This window comes from Rhododendron vialii, chromosome 2a (genome assembly GCF_030253575.1).
Source record: "Rhododendron vialii isolate Sample 1 chromosome 2a, ASM3025357v1".
NCBI classification, from domain to species: Eukaryota; Viridiplantae; Streptophyta; class Magnoliopsida; order Ericales; family Ericaceae; genus Rhododendron; species Rhododendron vialii.
In genome coordinates, this window is record NC_080558.1 from 22535750 (window position 1) to 22557109 (window position 21360).

At 38.7% G+C, this 21360-nt stretch overlaps 2 protein-coding genes across 3 annotated transcripts; both read left to right on the forward strand.

Annotated features, from left to right (window-relative positions):
* The first annotated feature begins 447 nt into the window (after window positions 1–447).
* Window positions 448–14853, forward strand: LOC131316662 (uncharacterized). The gene is made up of 2 exons (XM_058346097.1): window positions 448–1069; window positions 13956–14853. The coding sequence occupies exons 1-2, from the start codon at window positions 677–679 to the stop codon at window positions 14082–14084; spliced, it is 522 nt and encodes a 173-aa protein (XP_058202080.1). The 5' UTR covers window positions 448–676; the 3' UTR covers window positions 14085–14853.
* On the forward strand, window positions 6753–13882 carry LOC131316661 (uncharacterized). Of its 2 annotated transcripts, XR_009197219.1 has the most exons (8): window positions 6753–7205; window positions 8578–8799; window positions 8927–8955; window positions 10306–10369; window positions 10456–10563; window positions 10672–10996; window positions 12826–12926; window positions 12984–13882. XR_009197219.1 is itself a non-coding variant. In XM_058346096.1 (7 exons), the coding sequence occupies exons 1-6, from the start codon at window positions 7203–7205 to the stop codon at window positions 10984–10986; spliced, it is 741 nt and encodes a 246-aa protein (XP_058202079.1). In that variant the 5' UTR covers window positions 6753–7202; the 3' UTR covers window positions 10987–10996; window positions 12826–13882. The 2 variants fall into 2 exon arrangements, 1 of the variants encoding a protein (XP_058202079.1); XM_058346096.1 differs by having other exon boundaries at window positions 12826–13882.
* Window positions 14854–21360: the final 6507 nt, after the last annotated feature.

Genomic DNA, 21360 nt, shown 5'->3' on the forward strand with positions numbered 1-21360 from the left:
TCTTGAGTTTTCTTGGTTTGACACATGGCCAAATAGTACCCAATTCTTGGCGCCTCCTGATAGGTTGTGCAGGGCTGTGGGGTGCGATGTCGGATGGGCAGATTTCTTTGACGAAGGAGCCTTTCCTAAATCAATTTTCTGTCAAGGAAGCCCCAGGTGGCATTGGGTGGTATTATTTCACGAAGAGGCCTGGTGAGGAGGAGCTAATCACGGTGCTCCCAAACGTAAACAAGAATTGAAAAGATAAATTCTTTTTTGTTGGTGGAGACGGTTGGGAACTCTCTAATTGGGAGATTGAGACCTATACCCCTTGGATTCCAAATAGGTGGGGGGTTCCGATTACAAATTGTAAGCTGTTGCCTTTTCTTTAATCCTGTAATTTCATGAATTTATTCATATCTTTATGAATTCTTCTATATTTCTGTAGCTCGAGCTCCATTTCCTCTGAGCCCTGCCTTGGAAGCGAAGCTACAGCAAGCTAGAAGCTATATAGTTCATAGCTGGGAACTACTTGTGACTCCGGAGTCGTTGGCTACCTATTTGCTGGGCCCAGAGACCACTCATGAGGCCTTAGCACTCTCTAGAGGTAGTTTCTGTTTTTTATTTGGCACCATGCTTTTAGCTAACTTTTACATTGCTTTCATTTCTTTTCTTTTCAGAAGAAGAAAGTGAGGATATGGCACTGAAAATGGACAAAGCTTTGTTGGCCCAACTTAAGGCTGAGAGAGCAAAACAATCGTTTGGGGCCGTAGCTCCAAAAAGGAAGAGCTTTCGTCTCCAGAAAGAGCTAAATGTTGATAGCTTTCTGGATGCCAATCTTTCTAATGACCCTGCTCTTGACTTAGTGGTTGAGCAAATTGTTGAAGAAGAGGCTGAGAGATCAAAAAGAAAGGCGAAGGGAGCAGCTGTGGAGAGTACCCCTCTTGCTAAAAAGAGGAAGGCTTCTATTGGCCCCTCTGTGTTGGGTAACTACCAAGAGGCTCTTGAGCGTGCTTCTAGGCTGTTGAGTACAACTGATAAAGATTTAATGGCCGAGATGTCTCTCCAGGCTGTTGGGGAGCAAATGTTGGTCGAGTTGGCCATGATATACTCACTACAAGAAAAATGAGAATATGTGACGAAATGGTGGTGACGAAAATAGTTTTTGTCTCCAAATATACCTATTTTGTGAGGAAAATAATTTTTCGTCAACAATTAAGAGGGCAAAAAAATTTAAGGTGAGGAAAATTTATTTTGTCACCAAAAACAGTTAATCAGTGACAAAAAAAAAAATTTGTTAGCAAAAGAGTGGACAAAAAAATATAAGGTGACGAAAAAATAAATTTCGTCACCAATCCATTTCCTCTACATATACTTGCAACCATTTCGTGACGAAATAATTCCTCACAAAAGGAAATGCTTTGGGTGACAAATTCTTTTTGTCTTCCATTTTAAAGGGGGATTTAAACAATTAAAAAAAAAAAAAACAGGGGCGAAAAATTTTGGCGGGTTTCAGGGAAAAATTTTGGGCGTTCATCCCAAAGTTCCCCCTTCATTAGCATCAAACCACTCCATCTCTCTCGGACTGTTCCCCAGCCTCCATCTCTGCAACTTCGCCTCTCTCTCTCTGTCTCTCTCTCTCAAGGTATGGTGTTCTGTCTTCTCTCTCTCTCTTCTCCTCTATGGGTCCCCTTCATCACTTTCATCCCAATTTCTTAACTGCATTCCTTTTTTCTTGCAGCGGCATCACCAATCATCAGTTTCCCGACTCAAGTGAGCGCGCTCTCTCTCTCTCCCTCTCTCTCTCTCTCTCTTCGTATCTCTCTATTCCCCTTGATTTTTGTTGATTAGGTTGCAAATTTTTCTTTGGAGAAATAGCAAAGCATGACAGAAATTGAGTGTCTAAAATAGGTAGAATACAGTCGTTTGCTTTTGGGTTTCGGGGGACATTGTCCAAGCTAGGTGAAGTGATGAAGAAAGGTTTCTGCATATGCGTAGTCCTTGTTTCTGCATATGCGTAGTGTCAAAACTTAGCTGCTATGTTCTTAGTGTGAGAGTTGTGGTGCTGATTTGTAGTCCTTGTTTGGAATATAATTCTGCTGATATCTAATTCAGTCTGCTAGCTTTAAAGATCAACATTGATGTCATGCATTACTGGCAAGGTTTCATACGGAATTGGTCAAGTGTTGCCAAGAGGATTTGTACTAACCGGTATTTTCGTAAATAATGGACCGTGAATTTAGGCGACGGGCCCTCTTGGGTTTGGTTCGAAACGGGCCAACGGGCAGAACACATGGCTTTAGCCATGTGCCGTGTGGTTTTTAGCCTTCTGAGACCGTTTAGGACTCCAAACGGGCCTTCGTTTCGTTTTTGGGCCACTTTTTGCGCTCTTATAACTTTCCGTAGGAAAGTTCGTTTCAGCCCGTTCTTTTTTCTGAAGTCTTGTTTTCTCCTCTATTTTATGGGTCTGTAATAATTTCGGTTTTGTTTCTTTATGTTTTCTAGGGTTAGGGTTGCTACCTAGTTATTCGATTTTTCTGCCTTAGGGCTGGGCAGTTGATTATTGGTAAAGAAAAGAGTTAGAGAGAGAGTTTCTCTAAACTGTTGTGTTTGTGATTGTCCTTGTCGCTTCGATCATCAGTTTTCTTATTCGCTTCCCTGCATCACCAACTTGGTGTTGATTTATGCCTTGTAGTGGTGTATTGTACACTTATGTGCAGGAAGATTGGTTTGTGATGGCTATGGGCTCATTCAATTTTCCCATTGGATGTAATATTCTTTTCTTTATGAGACTGCTATTCTCTGTTTTATTCATGGAGTTCTCTCCATGGTTTGTCTGTCTTTATATTGTATTGTTTTCTGGCAAGGTTCTACGGTTATAGTTGGATTGTGTGTCTTCTTTGCGTTGTATCTATGCTGTAGCTTACTAGCTTTGGTAGTGTTGCCTTCTGTTTTTTCTTTGTTTTATTGATGAAGTTCTCTCCCATAGGGAAGGGATTGAACCTTTCGAAACGAGTCTAAGCATTGAATGCCCAGCTTCATGGTTAAGATGAAAGCCCTGTAGAAGGATGCTTCTGTATCCGAAGCCCACACATATTTCTTATGGTTCCTATACTATCCAACTACACCTTAAGGCCTTCGTCCTTCTGGAGGAATTTATGTCTTGTAAAGAGAAAATTCTACGTAACAGTCCTTAGCTGTCACCATGAATAATGATTCATTCCCAAAGACAATGGGTTTATTTTTGGAGAAGTTTCTTTACAACAAGTACTTCCCAATCATGGTTCTCCCAAAATCTCCCTAAGTTTCCTCACCCAGTTTTCAATTCAAAATTCTCATGGAACATTTGGGTTCCGCACAATATCTCTCCTGGACCCTCCAGACAATTGAGAAAATATTACCAACAGCAGTTGAAATCCAAGTTTTGCATCCGAAATTTTTTGACAGCGAATTACTTCCATTTTAGTAGAAGAGCTGCATTTTTAGTCACTATGGATCCCACTCCACATTTGCAGAAATTACTTTTACTTTATGAATTTTTTAAGTTGCTGGATTTGTTTTGCACATAAAGATCTTAGTACTCTCTTTTCTGACTTAGAGTTTGTCTTTGCGTGTTTCCATTTTAGATTTTCAAACCAAGGCACCATGGTTTGATCCATTACAGAAGCCACCTTAGATAGAGGAACCTCTATGGTTGGTCTTATATGTCTATATGTCGATAGATACAACCATAACGGCATAAAAGTTGACTCTTTATTTAGACTTTCTGTAAAGTCTCTCTCTTTCCTTAGAATCAGTCTATAGATCATTGATACCAGTGCTGTATTATATGGATTTGATGCTCTCGTAAGTTGTGGTGTGGTGGTTTAATGGCATTGAAATCAAGAGTTTGGTGGTCTCCTTCTGTAAAGTTTAACTATAGTCTGCTATTTCATTTGGCACCTCTGACTGGTCCTTCGAGTGTCCATAGAGCGTCATGAAAGTTTCCTAGAGTATTTTGAGCATTTTTTTTGAATGGGCAGTGGTTAACAGATTCTTTGCATAGCATGTTTGATTGAATACTATTACTATTTGGATAACATACTGGTCTTTTAAGTTATGGAAGGCTCTCTAATTTTAACTAGCGTTGTGTTTTACTTCTTGAAGAAAACTTTCATGCAAAACAAATGTAGAAACATATTTTTATCATTTCCTCCATCGTGCCATTTCCTACAGTTTTGGACAATCGCTTTGTCAGCATATCAGCATTGTATCTTTGCTACTTTGGTGTCAGAAATGTAAGGGTCTCTTGCAGCTCTTGCCTAGAGTCGTCGGGTGGGGGTGCACAAGCTGCACAACACAAACAGACCCTTCCTTTCTGTTTCCCAGGCCACAAAACTACTAGGATCCTATGCTGCAAACCAGAGCCATCACCATTCAAACCCTGCATCTATGCTTAGGATTGTTTTTGCCATTGGTGCAAGATATTTTGATTAACAGCTAAGATGGGGCAATTTTTGTCAGTATAAGTTTTGAGTATTGAAAATGTGCTGAATACGCGTTTGTCATAACACTTCCACATAACATAGTAAAAAATCAGGGGACGTGTGTTGAGAGTGAATTCCTGGGACCTGTGCTGAGCAAAAATGAACTTACTGTTGGTTTACTATTTGTTGTGAAGGTTCCTTGTTTTCTAGATGGAGTTTTACGGTTTTTGCAATTTATTTTTGCTAAATGGATGTCAAGCGTAGTGTACAGATGCAAATCTGATAGCCTTTAATTTCTTTTTGCATTGCATTATTTGCATCACTTTGCAAGCTTTCTGCACTGCATTATTTGCATCCGATCTCGCATACATGCCCGAAAATCAGAATGTGTTTGCCACTATCTTCCGTAGATCTTTCCCATGTCCTTTTTTCGTTGGTTTATAAATCTATTGTCTGCTGCCTTCATTCCCTGGTATATAAAACTTATTGCTCTTCATCACCATAAGTTCATCATATATCTACTACTTTATGGCTCTCTGAGTTGTATAAGCTATGTGACTCCCTTAGTGTAGGTTATGTCCTTCCCACAAGTGCAATGAGGTAGGATTGTTGGGTGTCTTTTCTTTTTCTTTTTCGATTGATGACAACTATTACGAAAAAAAAAACTCAAACATGGAGAAGCAAAACTAATGGAACAAGATAAAGCTATATGCTCAAGGGGATTAGGAGACTGTATAGGAACTGTGTTGGAGTGTATGCTGAAGCATATATCTACTACCACTTGAAAAGACGAAAGACTTCAACGTGTTTTCCAACTTGTCATTCAACATGTTTTCCTACGCAGAAATGTCTAGAGGAGAAAAAGTGCCTACCAAAAAAAAACAAGGAAAAGTAATGCTCCAGCCTAATTTTCTAGCAACTCATTACAAAACACATTATGAGAGGATAAGAGATGAGAAAATAAAGAGGAACAATGAGGTATTGGAATCTCTTGGGGTTATGAAAATTGCAACATCTATGATGGGATCGGCTCGGCACCAGTGTGCAATGATAATGGGAAGCGTGGTAGGGCTGATCAGGTGGACGACCCTAACTATATACTATCAAATGATGAGGATGGTCATGGCTATAACAATGAGTCTGATGACTCTTTCGAGCAAGATGTAATAATGTATCTTTTTTTTTTAATCTTTTCTTCTCGTACTTTTTCTATTATCTTCTCGTATGAATGAAGTGCAATATGTATTAATGCTGGTGCATTTTGTATTCTATTATTATAGGACATAGAGATACCACCAGGTGATCTACCAGCACAATCGCATACAGAGCCACAATGTGGTGCAACTCTGACCTCTGAGAGGGTCACCCGATCAACACCTCATCCCACCATGGAAAGTCAGGCCTCACTGCCACCCATTGCACAGCCACAAAATGAGGTGCTACCTGAGAACAATGGCGGTAAGTAATGTACTATATGGTTTATTTTTACAGTTACATTATCTTGTTTTATGTAGTCTAAGTAAAATTATGACTGGTGCACTTTTTGTGGAAAAAAGAACAATTGATTGATAACCTTACAAAAAAGAAGTAATGTGATAGCTGCCTATGTACCAAGGGTTTCATTCTTTGTTTGTTTCTATGCATGGCTGTGATAGCTGTATCATACTTGCCCTCATATCACTTGATCATATCTGAGGGGTTTTTGGTTTTCATTGGTGGGCATTTGTGCTTGTGTGCTATTGGAAGGTAATATTGGAAAGTGCATGTGCTTGTGTCCCAAATATATGATACTTGAATGTGCTGGAGTTTTTCTGCTAATACTGTGTATATTAGTTGTTTTGGTAGCTGTTATTGTAACTGGTCTCATTGAGCATATTCAGATCCGCTAGTCTTTGCTTGGCTGCTTTGAATGACTCTAGCTGTACCTAGCTGTTTTCTTTTAGCTGCTTTGAATGACTCTTACTGCTGATGCTTATTGCTGTTTGCTGTACATAGCTGTTTGCTTTTATATTCTGATGCTTACTGCTGTTGCTGCTGTTGTTTGCTGCTCAAATAGCAATAGTTAGTTATCTGCTGCTGCTGATGTTCCATTCTTTTGCAAATGGACTGTTCGAACTGGTACCAACTACCAGCTATCAGTTACTTCCATTTACTGCCATCTCTTTTGTAAATGCTTAAGAGGACTAGGATACAAATAGCGTCCTTTACTGCCTGTTTGTCATAATGAAGTCACTGAGTTTTGGTTACTATTTTCTATTATGGCTGCTGTTTTTAAGCCAGGGCAAAATACAGTTTCCTACAACTGCTGCTGCTCTATTGTGTGAAGCTTACTGTTGCTGCTGTTCTGTCAGACCAGTAGCAGTGTTGCTGCTGTTCTGTTATCCTATTTTGTTACTGCCACTATGGCGTTGTTTTCCTTCCCTCTTACTAGATGGATTGGAAACATCGCATATCATTTAGCCCATGTAGCCATTTGGTGTAAACAATTTTATTTACTCTTGTTTTGTTTTCTTTGTGACAGAAATCAATCAAACTACCCGTGGACCTACACGAGGCATTCAACCTCAAGGACTCATTGACAAACAAGGAAAGCTTCCAGTTCCCATTCCACAACTATTCCGTGCGCCGGTAGGAAAGCATGCTGCTCAATTGGCCTCAAGGATTGGTGTCGAGGTTCGCACACATGTGATAGACGTTGGCGTCCCTAGGTGGAAGGCAGTAGATGAGAGTGTTAAAGCGCCTATACTTCAGCGCATAATGGTAAACTCTGAGTATTTCCAGCAGTTAATCTTTCATTTGCAGCTGCCCTCTTTCATTTACAGCACATGTAAACGGAAGGTTAGAGTGATGAAAACTGAGAACCTTTGTCTGAGTCCTCTTGTTTTGAAACCAAAACTTAATGTACTTAGGCTCAAGCCCCAGATCCCTATTCAGTTGACACCACTGGTTATCACCTGGATGTGGGCATTCCTTGAAGAACCTTTAATTCACATCATCGGAAAATCCCATTATTACAGACACACATAGCTTTAGGAACGATCAGATCAATATCGAACGCAACCAAATAAGCTAAAAACTACAAAATACAAAAGCTATGATGAAACAGCATTGCCCAAACAAATTTCAAGAAATCCAAAGCAAAGAATGTATCAGTATCATCAAAGCACCACTGACAATTGTTTACAGATATAGTAAATGAAAAGCAATTAGAGGGAAAAATATACACTACTTGGCCCTACGTTACCTATATAGATGGTTAACCAAGCAGGTACTCTCTCTCTCTCTCTCTCTCTCTCTCTCTCTCTCTCTCTCTCTTTAAGATACCTCTCATGGCTTCTGTAGTTCTATGACCTATATCTGAATCTCTCTTCCAAATACATATATAAGAACGAATACATACATATAGAAGAAGAATAATAATAAGAAATAAGGACAAATCCATACCCATGGGGGGAAAAGTTGGCAAGACTCAAGAGCCATGGCTATAGCATTGCACAAAACAAAACTGCAACAAGGAAATAATGTCTTACCCCTCAAGTTGTTGTATCTGATAGGTAGTGTGGCGGTGATAGTGCTTCCCTTTTTGACTATTCGAGGTCTTTTGTTCATCACCTGAGCCACTACTGTTACCTCCATAACTAAAGTCCATTACTTAGTTTTATTCACCTGGAGAAGAAGGGTTGTTTCTCCCTTCTATAGCCCCTCAAGTATCACACAACACATGAAGCAAAAATGTATTTAACCTGATTTCTCATCTCTGTTTAGAGCAATTGACAAATATGTCCATTGTGTCCATAAAAGGACAAAGCACATTTACATCCAGGAAATAACGAACCATATTAGGAGATTATTTTCCTTCCCTGTTTCTCGATATAAGCTGGATTAGGATTTGATTCCCCTACTTCTTTCTCATATTTTGTTTAATTTTTGTTGCATTTGGTTCACATTTCACACTATCAGAAGTAAGAACCTAAAGAAACTTGCTGTTATACAAATGAAGGCTTGTAAACACGATTTTTTTACAATAGCACAAACTTGCCGCTGTCAACCTAGAGCAGTTCTTAGTTTACAAATAAGGTATTAATTTTGTAACTTAGGATCAAGTCATTACTAAACTCATCAAATATTGCAGGATAAGTTTGACTTGCAAGGAGATCCAATCGATGTTGAAAAGGCAGTGGCAACACAATGTGGACGGAGGTTGAGCAATCACAACTTCGTTTTGCACAAAAAGTACAAGAAACTTAAAGAAACGAGGGGGGAAGAGTATGCTAGAAACACCCCACCTGCTGGTGTCAATCCAGAGCAGTGGACGAGCTTAGTTACTAAGAAGTGGACTGTTCCAAAATGGCTGGTAATTTCATTCACGAGAGAAATAGTCATGGTTCTTGTTATAGCATCCTAATCTTGGATTTTATTGTAAAACCACATCCAAAACTTGAAACCCTTATAGTTTTCTCTGTTGGTTTGTGGTCTTGTAGGAGCGATCAGAAAAAAACACATCAAACAGGTTTGATTTTCTTCCTTTTTCTAATGCTGCTTTTGCTGCTGCCTTTTTGCGCGCCTTCATTTCTGCCCTTGTGCCCATGGCACTTACTAAGTAACATCACCAACAGCATTATGGCTGTTTATGGATTACAACTGTAGAATTAGGTCTTCATCATGGCTTTCATCCATGTATGCTCACAACTATAGGATCATCAGCTTTTTGGTCTTTAATATTGACTGTCAAACTGTTATATTGTGAACTGTTGCTGCTTCTTTTGAAGAAAAACCTGCCATTTGGTCTCATGGACTGTTATGGCTATCAAATTCCTAGATTAATCAGTCTTTAGACATTCAATATGGCTTTGCTACTCTGCTGATCTACTTGGGGGAATTCCAATCATGTTTCCTCTCTAATTCAAAAAACTGAGTATACGTTTACTAATTCAAGTCCAAACAAAGTACTTATCAAAAAAACATAATGCTACGGATTTGAACTGCATTCATAATGCTAGGAAACACTTCATTCATTCATATAGAACAACATTACAGATAGCTACTAGGCATTTGGACTGGATGTGCCATTTTCAGTACATAGGTGCTTCTCATGGCAATGCTAGGAATTTGCCATGTTGAACCACATTACAATACTTATAAAGCATGGCTATACAAATGACAAGCAAAGACAATACAAGTAGCTGTTGGTGCCATTCTTTTCGACAAGATAGTGTTGAGAGATTCACCAACTCCTCACTTCTCTTGATTGCTTCTTGGTTTTGTGTGGACAATTGTTGCACCTCTCCACTTAGCTTTTGTACAAGGTTCATCAATGAGTCAATTTTCTCCTCATTTTCTACCATATACCTCTTCAATTCTGCATTTTCCTCTTCAAATTTCTGCATTTTTTCCTTCAATTCTACAATGCTACTGTTGTTCCTGTATTGCTGGCTTCTATTTAGTACTTAGAAGTCTGTTATTGTTGTTTGTTGGCTACTATGTAGCCCTCAAGAGTAATCAATATGTTGCTATTCAAGAAACGGGGTTCAGCTTCTGAGAGGACTAGACATGTTGCTATTCTAGATTCTCCATCATCATGGCTAGCTCCATTAGAACTCATGCAATCTTCATATACTTGGCTTCTAATTGTTTTCCTGATTATAATTGGGTTCAATACCTGCCAACTGACAAATTAAGTCTGAAATTTCCGTTGGGTTCAATCACAATTGGGCTATTTTATATTTTATCGATATCTTCTGGGCATTTATATTTTATATTCCGATAACAACTGGGTTAGTTCAATAGTTTCTTCTCTTCGTAACTCCTTTTCTATTTTATCGATATGTTTCTTTTGCCAATATAAAAAATAAAAAAACAGGTCTTGGGCTAAGACAAAACATAGATGTGGATCAAAGTCACTCCCAGTTAGGGTTGCCGCAGCGGTGAGTTTTCCATTATATTGGCCTTCACTCTTTTTACAATATGAACATGCTTTATTAACTCATTTGATGAATACATAATATATCAGATGCACGATAATGGAGGTGTTGTGCCCGCGGTAACAGAGATGTACAAGGATACCCACTTCAATAAGGACACACAAATATGGATCTCTTCAGAATCCGAAGTTCTCTATGTACGTGTATCAAGTACTTTTGTGGTGTACTATTGTCTTCTAAATTTTTAGAACTTGTCTCTACTAAATTGTCCGAACTTAAATTTGGCATTTACTTTAAAATGACAGGATAAGATGGTACAAATAGAGATTGAACATAATGCGCAGGAAGGTGCAATCCCGATTACGCAAGAGGAGCTCTCCGTTAAAGGACTTAAGGCAAAGTCAGGCTATGTGAAGGGACTTGGCCTTAGGCCTTCCTCCTCTATTAGGACTGTGAACAGGGAGTATGTAACACACCTTGAGGGAAAGGTGCAAGAGCAAGCTGAAAAAATTCAGGAGCAAGCGGAAGGAATTGAAGCAGCAAACAATAAGATAGAGGAACAGGGGAAGACTTTGGCTAGTGTTATGGCGTTTCTTAAACAACAAGGATTCACCGGTTAACAACTTGTTGGTTAGTACATCATGCTTTCCCTATCATATTTTTATTTATATATATATATATTTTGGGTAAGTTAAGTTTCATAGCCAAAACCACTTACAAAGGCACAGGGGCACTGCATATTTGTGAGACTCCATGACAATCCCCCATTTATGAAGCCCATTTAGAGTGGACAACCTATCTAATACAGCCAACCATTGAATGATAGACCATCTAGGCACTGCATATTTGAACCATACCACTTTGGCCCATCTAACATGACGAGCCTGTCTCCTAATAGAAGACCAAGTAGATTTGATAGAGAATTACCCTGTAGCAGTCATGTTCCACCTTATGCAGTCCACCTTCGTCATCTTCATCATCATAGAGTCCTCTAAAGCACTCTGCTATTGTTTCCTAAGTCCATATTAGCATACCACCAAGTTAAAAATGGAATTTTATGAAACACAGGAGAAAAAGGATATATCTTCTTAGCCTAGCACTTGTTACTACAGAGGATATTGCTATTTATTTATTTAAAGTTTCCGCTATTCAGTAGTCTTCTATTCGAGGAAAACCAGTTTACGGTGTTGTGCCGAGTAGTTTTCGGTTGTTATGAAGTTGCACATAACTCTTCTTATAGTTGGGTTTATGATTTCCCTCTTGTTTCCTGATCCTTTGTGGTGTTTTGGCTCCACTAAACAAGAGTTTACAGACTTATCTGATCTCTTCTTTCTGAAGGAAAATGTTCATCTTCTTTCATCCATTCTTCTTCTTTGATAGTTTCTTTGTACTTGCTTCCTAATGCAGTCTTTGTCTCTCTGAATGGGTTGTAGATTTTTGATTGTATTGGAAGGTAATGGACCTTAATGAAGCAATTCTCACTGAATGGATATAAGACTAACCTTCAAATTTGGGGCATTTGCTATCTATTTTGGTGGTATTTCAGACATAATACAGTCTAGATACTTGGGAGAGCCATAAAAAAGTATAACGATAACAGAAGCTATGAACATGGAATTTGGTATTGTTTTTCTTTCTAACAGTGGCAGTAAAAAGTCAACACAAATACTTACCAAGCCATACTGTCACTGCAGGAAAACTTGTTAAAGTCTAATTATGGGAGAGATTGATTATCACTATAGTGCATTCCAGGTAGGAAAAAGCTAAACATGAAGCATGTGGTAGTGATAACCACTACTCCGTACCAATGTAACTTGTTAGAATCCACCAATGCCAAATAGTGGTAATGAAGTAGGATTAATTATCTGAAAGGGATACCTAGGTTTTGATGATGCAATAACAAGTGCTTGGTTAAGAAGATATATCCAATTTGGTAGATAATGGAGCAGAAAACTATACAGTCATTTATTCAAGCGCACATTCCTACTTTGTGTGATGTTTGGTCTGCGTTCCTTTATTTCTATTCCTGGTTTTATATTGTTGGGGGGCTGATGCTTTGTTTGTTGTATTTCGGCCTTTGTATCTAGTGGTGTGATTGTGGTTTTTGGTTGCTCATGTTTGTTGTTGCTGCTTTTAATTTTCTGGATTGCTTGGCTGATCTTTGCTGATGGTTTTTGGCTATTTTTTGCGTTCCAACTCACTTGGCACCCACACAACACACCAGTAATGAAATCCACACCGTTAGAGGACACAAGACACCTTTAGTGGACACAACACACACAATTCACACCAACACACGCCTTTAGTGGACACAACTCACCCAACACATAACCAAAATACTTTGTGTGTGCAAATTGAATACGCATAAGGTGTACTGTGCAAATTGTTAAGTTTCCATAATGTTTTGTGTTCTATTAACATCATAACAAAAAATACTTTATCCTACTTTTTATGTGCAGATTGAATACGCATAAGGTTGGTAGCGGGGAAGATGGTATATATAGGCTCTTCCATGAAGACTTTTTGTTTGGATATATGAAGACTCCTTTTTGGGATGAAGGTCCGAGTCTTCTTTTTTGGATATATGCTTCTATGAAGACTCCTTTTTGGGATGAAGGTCCGAGTCTTCTTTTCTGGATATATGCTTCTATGAAGACTCCTTTTTTGGATAAAGTTCCGAGTCTTCTTTTTTCATTTTAATGATGCTACCGAACTATGATGAACATATATGGTATGGTCTACCTTTCATGTTTTGTCATGGGAATATTGATTCTTTAGATCCTATGGTTGAATGGACATTAATTTGGTGTAGAATACATAGTTCTTATGGTTAATGGATGTCTAGTTTGGCACATGATTATAACGGTTTATAAAGATGTATTGGCTATTATGGTGTAATTTATAGTTAATTTGTTTGGCTGAGTATTGAATTCCAAAATGAATAGGATGATATTGTCTTGTAAGAAGAGTGTTAGTGACAATTTATTGTCACTTTTACTTCCTATACACATATTTAAGGTGACAATTTTTTTTTATCACCAAAGATGTTTCTCTCATCAACTTTTCAATGACTATATCTTTCGTCACTAATTGGCTTTAATTGGAAATTTTAGGTGACAAAATATTTTGTCACAATTATTATTTTTAATTAATTTCTTTGGTGACAAAACTTTTTTTGTCACCTATGTATTTATATTGTTCAATCACCTGCCATAATTAGTGACGAAATTGAAAATGGGTGACAAATAATTATTACAATGGTGACGAAATATTTCGTCATCAAAAAGAATAATAGGTGACAAAAAAATTTCGTCACCAAGTGATTTTTTTGTGACAAATTTTTTTGTCGTCAAAAGACACCATAGGTGACGAAAAACAAATTTCGTCACGAGGTAGGAATCCTCGACAACCTTTAGTCGACAAATTTTTTTTCGTCACGAATACTATTTGTGACGAAAAACATGCAATTTGTGACAATTTTCATTTGTCACCTAATGCAAATTTTCTTGTAGTGACTCATCTTTTATGCTTTAGCAATTTATTGATTTGTTTGTTGTTCCCTTTGTTGAATCTTTCTCTCTTTTGGTAGGCTGCGGCTCGTGGCCGATATCTCACCTCCCAAAGCCATAGCCTGGGGAAACAGGTGGTCACCCTTACAGAGGCTAACATGAAGCTCACAAAGCAGGGAGCCACCAGCCACCATGATGGCAGAACTTAAGAAGATTATTGGTGAAAGGGACGCCGCCCTTCAGTTGAAAAGGGGGTTGGAAGAGGAGAGAGATGTTGCCGTGGCAACTGCTAGGAGCTTGGAGCAGAAAATTCTGGAGTGGAATGGTGAGCTCGAGAAATGTAAGACCACAAGTCAAGGGATGGTGGAAAAAGTGAGGAGTGCCCGTAGGGATGCTATTTCCCTCTTCCTACAATCCCTTGAGTATCGTCAAGACTTAACCCAGCAGTATTTTGATGGGTTTGAAGCAATGAAGAGCCGTGCTGCCTTGGCTTTCCCTAATTTGGATTTTTCCAAATTTGAGGTTGATGATGATGAGGGGCTCTCATGTCTAGACGGGGGACAGAAGGAGGAGGACCAAGATGATGATGCGACCTCCAAAGATACATCCATTCCGAGCTCTTCGATCACATCCCTTCTCCAAACTCCAGAAAAGGTCTCTCTCTCTTTTGAAACTCCAACTCCAGCTGCAACACTTCCTGGCCCATCATCTAGTGATGGGCAGGTAACTGAAGTTCCAATCTCTGGCCTTTGAATGGCCGAAGAAACATTCAATTTACTGGGTCTGTAACTAAACACTTTAATACTTTCATACTTTAACTGTGTTTGTTTGGGAGTGGCCTTTACTCCCGCCTGGCTGGTTGACTATTAGAACTTTGTTCTTTTTGATAACTGTGGGGATAATCTCAGTGAGATCATGTTTAGTGGCCCTTTGGAGGCTATTCGTTTCAAAAATATGACAGATACAATGAAAGCGTACTTCCACTTTTGTGCCAAGTTATGGTAAATTCGACAGTCTTTGTGTATGTCATAATTGTGTTATGCATACTGACTTTTGTGGATTTGTTCTTTTTGCCAGGGCTATATATTTTAGCAATACCACGTTTTGAAGCTAGAGATTTTATCCTGGGCTTCATTATTTGCATAGCTGCACTACGTCCTTTGAGCTTGAAAATTTTTCCTAAGCTTCTTTATTTGCATAGCTGTGCTACGTCCTTTGAGCTTGGAAATTTTTCTGCTGTGCTACGTCCTTTGAGCTTGGAAATTTTTCCTAAGCTTCTTTAATTGCATAGATGTGATACATCTTTTGAGCTTGAAAATTTTTCTTAAGCTTCTTTAATTGCATAGCTGTGCTACGTCCTTACAGCTATGTCCTTTGGGCTTGGAAATTTTTCCTAAACTTCTTTAATTGCATAGCTGTGCTACGTCCTTTGAGCTTGAGCTTGAAATTTTTTTCTGAACTTCTTTAATTGCATAGCTGTGCTACGTCCTTTTAGCTTGAAAATTTTTCCGAAGCTTCTTTATTTGCATAGTTGTGTTACGTCATTTGAGCTTGGAAATTTTTCCTAATCTTCTTTAATTGCATAGCTGTGCTACGTTCTTTGAACTTGGAAATTTTTCCTAAGCTTCTTTAATTGCATAGCTGTGCTACGTCTTTTGAGCTTGTTTCCTAAGCTTCTTTAATTGCATAGCTCTGCTACGTCTTTTGAGCTTGAAAATTTTTTCTAAGCTTCTTTTTTTGCATAGTTGTGCTACGTCCTTTGAGCTTGGAAATTTTTCCTAAGCTTCTTTATTATTATGGTTGTAGTAGTCCTACTCCCATTAATGGATTATTTGTTTGTGTCCAAACAAGTGACGCACTTATATTTCCCGTAGGATGATAATTCCGTGGAATTAATATTTGTTTTAAACAAGTAGAGCTGGCCCACGGTGAGCGCCATATACGTCCCAATCTTTTTGAAGTTTTGGCAACCGTTTGAACTGCCCGAGATGATCGGCCGTGTAACTTTCCATTAGTCTAAGTAGTTGAGATGATAGTTTTAATTGCAGCTTTGATTTTAAGCGTGCTGATTGGTTTAGCAAGCGGTTAGTGAACCGTCTGAGTTGTGCTATAAAAACCAGCAGTTGTGATGATTTACTCCTCATTCCATAATCAATTTTCAAATTGTGATGGCGAACAATGAGAAAATCTCAAAGTTGTGCCAGGACTGCAAAGCCTGAAGGCGGCCATTGATGGCCTGAAGGCGGCCATTGATGGACTGTCTTCAAAGATGGAGTCCATGGCAGAATCAATTTCCGTCATGGAGAATACGGTCTGCATGGTGCTAGTAGCCAACTGGGACCAGTTGGAGGGTTTCCGAGGGCAACTGGCTCCGCCAATTCCTTCCCCTCCGAGGGAGGGAGATAGTAGTTAGGTTGCAACTTTGTGGGTTTCACCCATAAAGTTTTTATGTAAAATTTGTCCATACCCCTTGGGGTGTGGATTTATTAATAAAATTTGAATAATTTTATTTGTCTGCTTGCCATTTCTATATTATGCATACAAGAAATTTAAGCGATCGTCCCTCGTGGTGACGTGACTAGCGCCATACACGTCGTTTTTCACTATGCAAGGTTGTCATGTGACACATGTTGGTATTTTAATATTTCAAATTAAAAATTAATTTTAATCGATATTATTTTTCGTACATTAATGTTTAGCAAAATAAATCAATTGCTTAATGCTCTTTAGTCCATAACCGTTGATCATGTTATTGGTGTATGTTACACTTTTGCTACCATATGATAGAATATGGCTTTAATTGTATAAATGTTATTATATACTCTGAGATTTTAGTGCTATTAATCCTAATTTAAAGTATTTAATTATCATTACCTGGTAGCATCCAAAATTTCCAATGGCCATGCTTGACTCTTTGGCAGGAGTCTTTTGCCCGTCTTCCCCGTTTTCTTAGATATATATTTGTGACAATAACGTGAGTGGAGTGAAGCATCAATCGCATCAAATGGGTCCGGCATTTGGAGAATATATCAATACTGTATCAATGCATCATCGTACCATTTTCTTTTTTCATTTTGTGTTTGATGGTAAGGGGTTAATCTGTCAGGGTTAGTTTGCGAACACCTCGACTATTCTCCCCCCCGATTTGGCAAAGACTGACCACCCACTCCTGAATTCGAGGATTCACAAGAGAGATTTTTTCTCTTTTGGGACCTGGCCCCAAGAAATCTCCAAATTTTGAACTCAAAATGTCTGGGTTTACAATTCACTATTGTTTGCCACTTGAGTTACCCGGGTTCATAGTACCATTTTCTGATGACCGTGGAAAATCATGAAACATTTGACTTAGTGTCCCAGTTACCCGGGTTCATAGTACCATTTTCTGATGACCCTGGAAAATCATGAAAATTTTGACTTAGTGTCCCAGTTACGGCAAAGTTGTTGTATAACGGGTATAGGTGGGGTGTGTTGCCCCCTCCGCTCCGTTTTGGATTATTCGGCTATTTACCTAGCCCAATTTCATAATCAGAACCGTTCATATTGTAAAGCTCGTTGAGAAGTTTAACTATACTGAAATTCATGTTACGAATCCTAAAAAGTTACGATTTTTTAGTATAAAAATTAGAAGACGTATCAAAATGTTATGACTTTAAAGAAAAATATTATGAATTCTATTGCTGAGAGTTACGATTTGTTAATGTAAAAGTTACGATATAGACAAAAATGTTACAAATCTATATTCTTATTATAAAGTGTCACAATATCAACCACACAATAGCCAATAGGTGTATATGATAAACACTTTTACGGGATGTATATTGTAAAATTTCCAAAATACTAAGGTGTTTCCCGTTAGGAATAATTTGTGTGGAATAAGGGGGTGTTCCTTAACCTGGGGTGGTTGCACGTAAAGAATAAGTTGTTCCCCCTTTTGTCAGTTTTCAATCGCTTATATCCTTCAATGTAAACCTCCAAAAATATATAATATTGATCTTGTTTGATAGTTCTTGATTAGATCTATAATATCCCGTTGTCAAAATCATGAAAAACATTATTTATTGAGAGATATAAACGAAATTTGTTTTGGAGGTAGAAAGAATAAAATAATAAAAAAAGTGTTGGGGAAAAGGGAGAAGAAGAGAGGAATAAGATTATCCTAACGGGAAACACCCATAAGTTAAGGAACAACTTGTTCCGGATAATCCTAACGGGAAACACCCTAATCCAATAGTAGTCTTAATTGAATATTTTTGGAATTTGATTATCTCATTTGACTCATTTTTAGTTGTAACAAATAACAACCCGTGCACAAAGATGAAACCAAGGGGACAAGTACTGATATTGCTACCTCAACATTTTTAAAATACTTCTTTACTATACTGGGATTTTTTTTTTTTAATTTACTACCAAACTACATTGTTCGCTACCCTTAAGTTGTTAGTGTCTATGTTCGCCGCCCTTAAACTAAAATGCTGACTTCATTCCTGCCTGCACGCGGATACTGCTAGTATTTTGCAATTAAGTTGTTATTAAAGTATTTAATTATCATTTTCTTGTAGCATCCATAATTTTCAGTGGCCGTGCTTGACTCTTTGGCGGGAGTCTTTTGCCTGTCTTCCCCGTTTTCGTAGATGTAACTGTGACGATAACGTGAGTGGAGTGATGCATCAACTGCATCAAATGGGTCCTGCATTTGGACTATAGGGCACGATTGGATGCCATATGAGTTTTGAGTGTATTATTTATGAGAGGATAAGATAGTAAGGGGTATTAGTTAAGAAAGAAGGACCCACATTGATGTGATATTTATAGAGGGTGTATTAAAAAGTAAATGGTTTGGATAATGTATCAGAGAAATGGTATAAAATAATACGCCGTTTGGATGGAGGATAAATGGGTGTATAAGGAAGGGTGTATGATGTAAAAAATTGTCAAATGACTCATTTGCCCCAGTGCAGTGTTTAATTTGATTATTCATTACATTAAACATGCAAATTGCAAAATCGAATTAAATTAATTACTTTTTCACGATTAAGCAATAATAATTTTTTTAATAATAATTGAATTAATTTAATATTAAAAAAATAAAAATCTATTTTTTTTCCAAGTGCTTTATTGTAACCACATATAACCATTTAACTACAGCACATACATGTACTTATAAATTAATTAATTTAATAATTCAAAAAATCAAAACTCAAACATTTTCTTTAAATATCAAAACTCACATTTTCCCATAGCACACAACCCACCTCTCCACCATTTAACAAAACCCACCGACCCACCTCTCTCTCTCTTTCTCTCTCTCTCTCCGATTGACCCACCCCCCACCGACGATCTGCACCTTTTCCCATAGCACACGACGATGGCAACGGTCGGATTTTGAAGACAACGGCAACGATCGGATGGGATTTTTGAGGACGACAGATTACGAAGATGATGTTCAAGTTTGGGATTAGTTTATTTTGTGCAAAATGCAGTTTATCAAGAATCTATAAGTTGGGGTTTGATAGAACTGTGAATGGATATTTGTACATAATCTGTAAATCGGCCAACTCCGGCCAAAATCGACTCTGTTTGTGTGTGTGTGTGTGTGTGTGTGTGTGTGTGTGAAGAGGTCAGATGAAAAGGGGGATGAGGAAGGGTAGAATGGTCAAATTCCGGGTGTATTAGGCCGGATAATCTATTGCTACCCCCAGGGGTGTCAATAATTTATCCCCCGAACCCGGGATAAAATAACACCGGGATTAGCTAATACAGGACAACAATTGGCATCCAACCTTGCAAAATCTGTCACCTCAAGCCCTTATCCGGGGTATAAGCCAAAACACCCATCTAATACCGGATCCAATCGGGCCCATATATAAATACAGTATCAATGCATCATCGAACCATTTTCTTTTTCGTTTTTGTTCGACAATCAGGGGTTTGTCCGGGTCAGTTTGTGCTCACCTCGACTATTCCATTCTCCGGTCCGCTCAAATATATATCACCCACGCCTGGATTAGGGAATTCACAAGAGAGATTTTTCTTTTTTGCAACCTGGCCCCAAGGGGTCGCCAAGTTTTGAACTCAGTGTGTCTGAGTTTATATTATTGCAAGCCAGAGGAGACCAGTAGGGGTAGTCGCCTCTGCAAGAAAAAAAAAATCTTTCGTATTATATAGAAAAATAAATTCCTTATGAATAATATAGGCTCGCCCTTGCAAAATACTTTGAAAAAAACCTCCACCCCTGCATAGTGAAATTCTCAACTCCCTCCCTTGCAATTAGTAAGACGTTGGGTCAATTGTGTACAATTATGGATCACGATTCCAAATTCTTATCTGGATGGGACTGTTAATTAACAGCTAAAGTTGAACATGTCAAACGCTACCTCACCAACTCGGAGAAGCTCCCTAGTGCGCGGAAGTATTCCATACTAGTAGAAGGTTTCAAGAGTGACAAAGACACCAAATATTTTGGAGTTGTGCTATTTGCACCGACGGTTTCCTACCGACGGCCGCGCGCGGTCGTCTCCGGCCACCGGACGGCCGATCCGAGCCGTCCAAAAATTTAAAAAAAAAAAACCGAAGGGCCCCTCGCGGGAATCAACGGCATCCGATGTGTGTATGGTGCTTGATCTAAACACCTTATTTTTCGTGTATATATGTAGATCAAGCACCCTACACACATCGGATGCCGTTGATTCCCATGTTAGGCCCCTCGTTTTTTTTAAAAAAAATTTTGGACGGCTCGGATCGGCCGTCCGGTGGCCTGAGACGGCCGCGCGCGGCTGTCTGTACGATTTCCCTACATTTTTGGTCGGTACATATAGGATTTTCGAATATTTTGGTACAGGCGGAAGGACATCTGTGATCGGTTCTCAAAAGGGAAAATTACCCACAGGCGGTGTGGACTGGAAATAATCACCAACCCATGGTCTGAAGTTTCCAAATTACCAAGACATGGCACCTGGAAGCAATATTACCAATACATGGTATGAGGTATTCAGCATGATGTGAGTGGACAAATTTGCCCTTTGATAAAAAACGAGACACTGTTCCCTTCCTGTTCGTCCCAATGTTTCCCTTTTTCCTTCTCTCTTTTTTCCCTCTTTTCCATTCTCCTGACATATGAAGCAGTCTTCTAGGGTTTGGTCCGGCAGAAAATCATCTGTGCTCCCCAGCCTCTCAAGACTTCTCCCTACTCTCTCCCATTCAACAGGCGACGTGGTTCCCCAACTCCCTCCTTCGCCTCCGTTTGAATCGTCTACTCTGGAGACGCTACCTTCAATCGTCCAAGCTTTGAACATTGCCATTGCCATCACCAGTTCATCAGGTTAGTTTACTCGATCTGTAGTGAGATGTGTGTGTTTTTCGGTGTTTGTAGTTGTGTTATTGGGTTTTGTGTTGCAAAGTTTACTCGGTCTGTAGTGAGAATCCTGTGATTTAATTTGGAAGTGTTGTATGCAACCCAAAGTAGAAAAAATTGCATTCATAACTTTG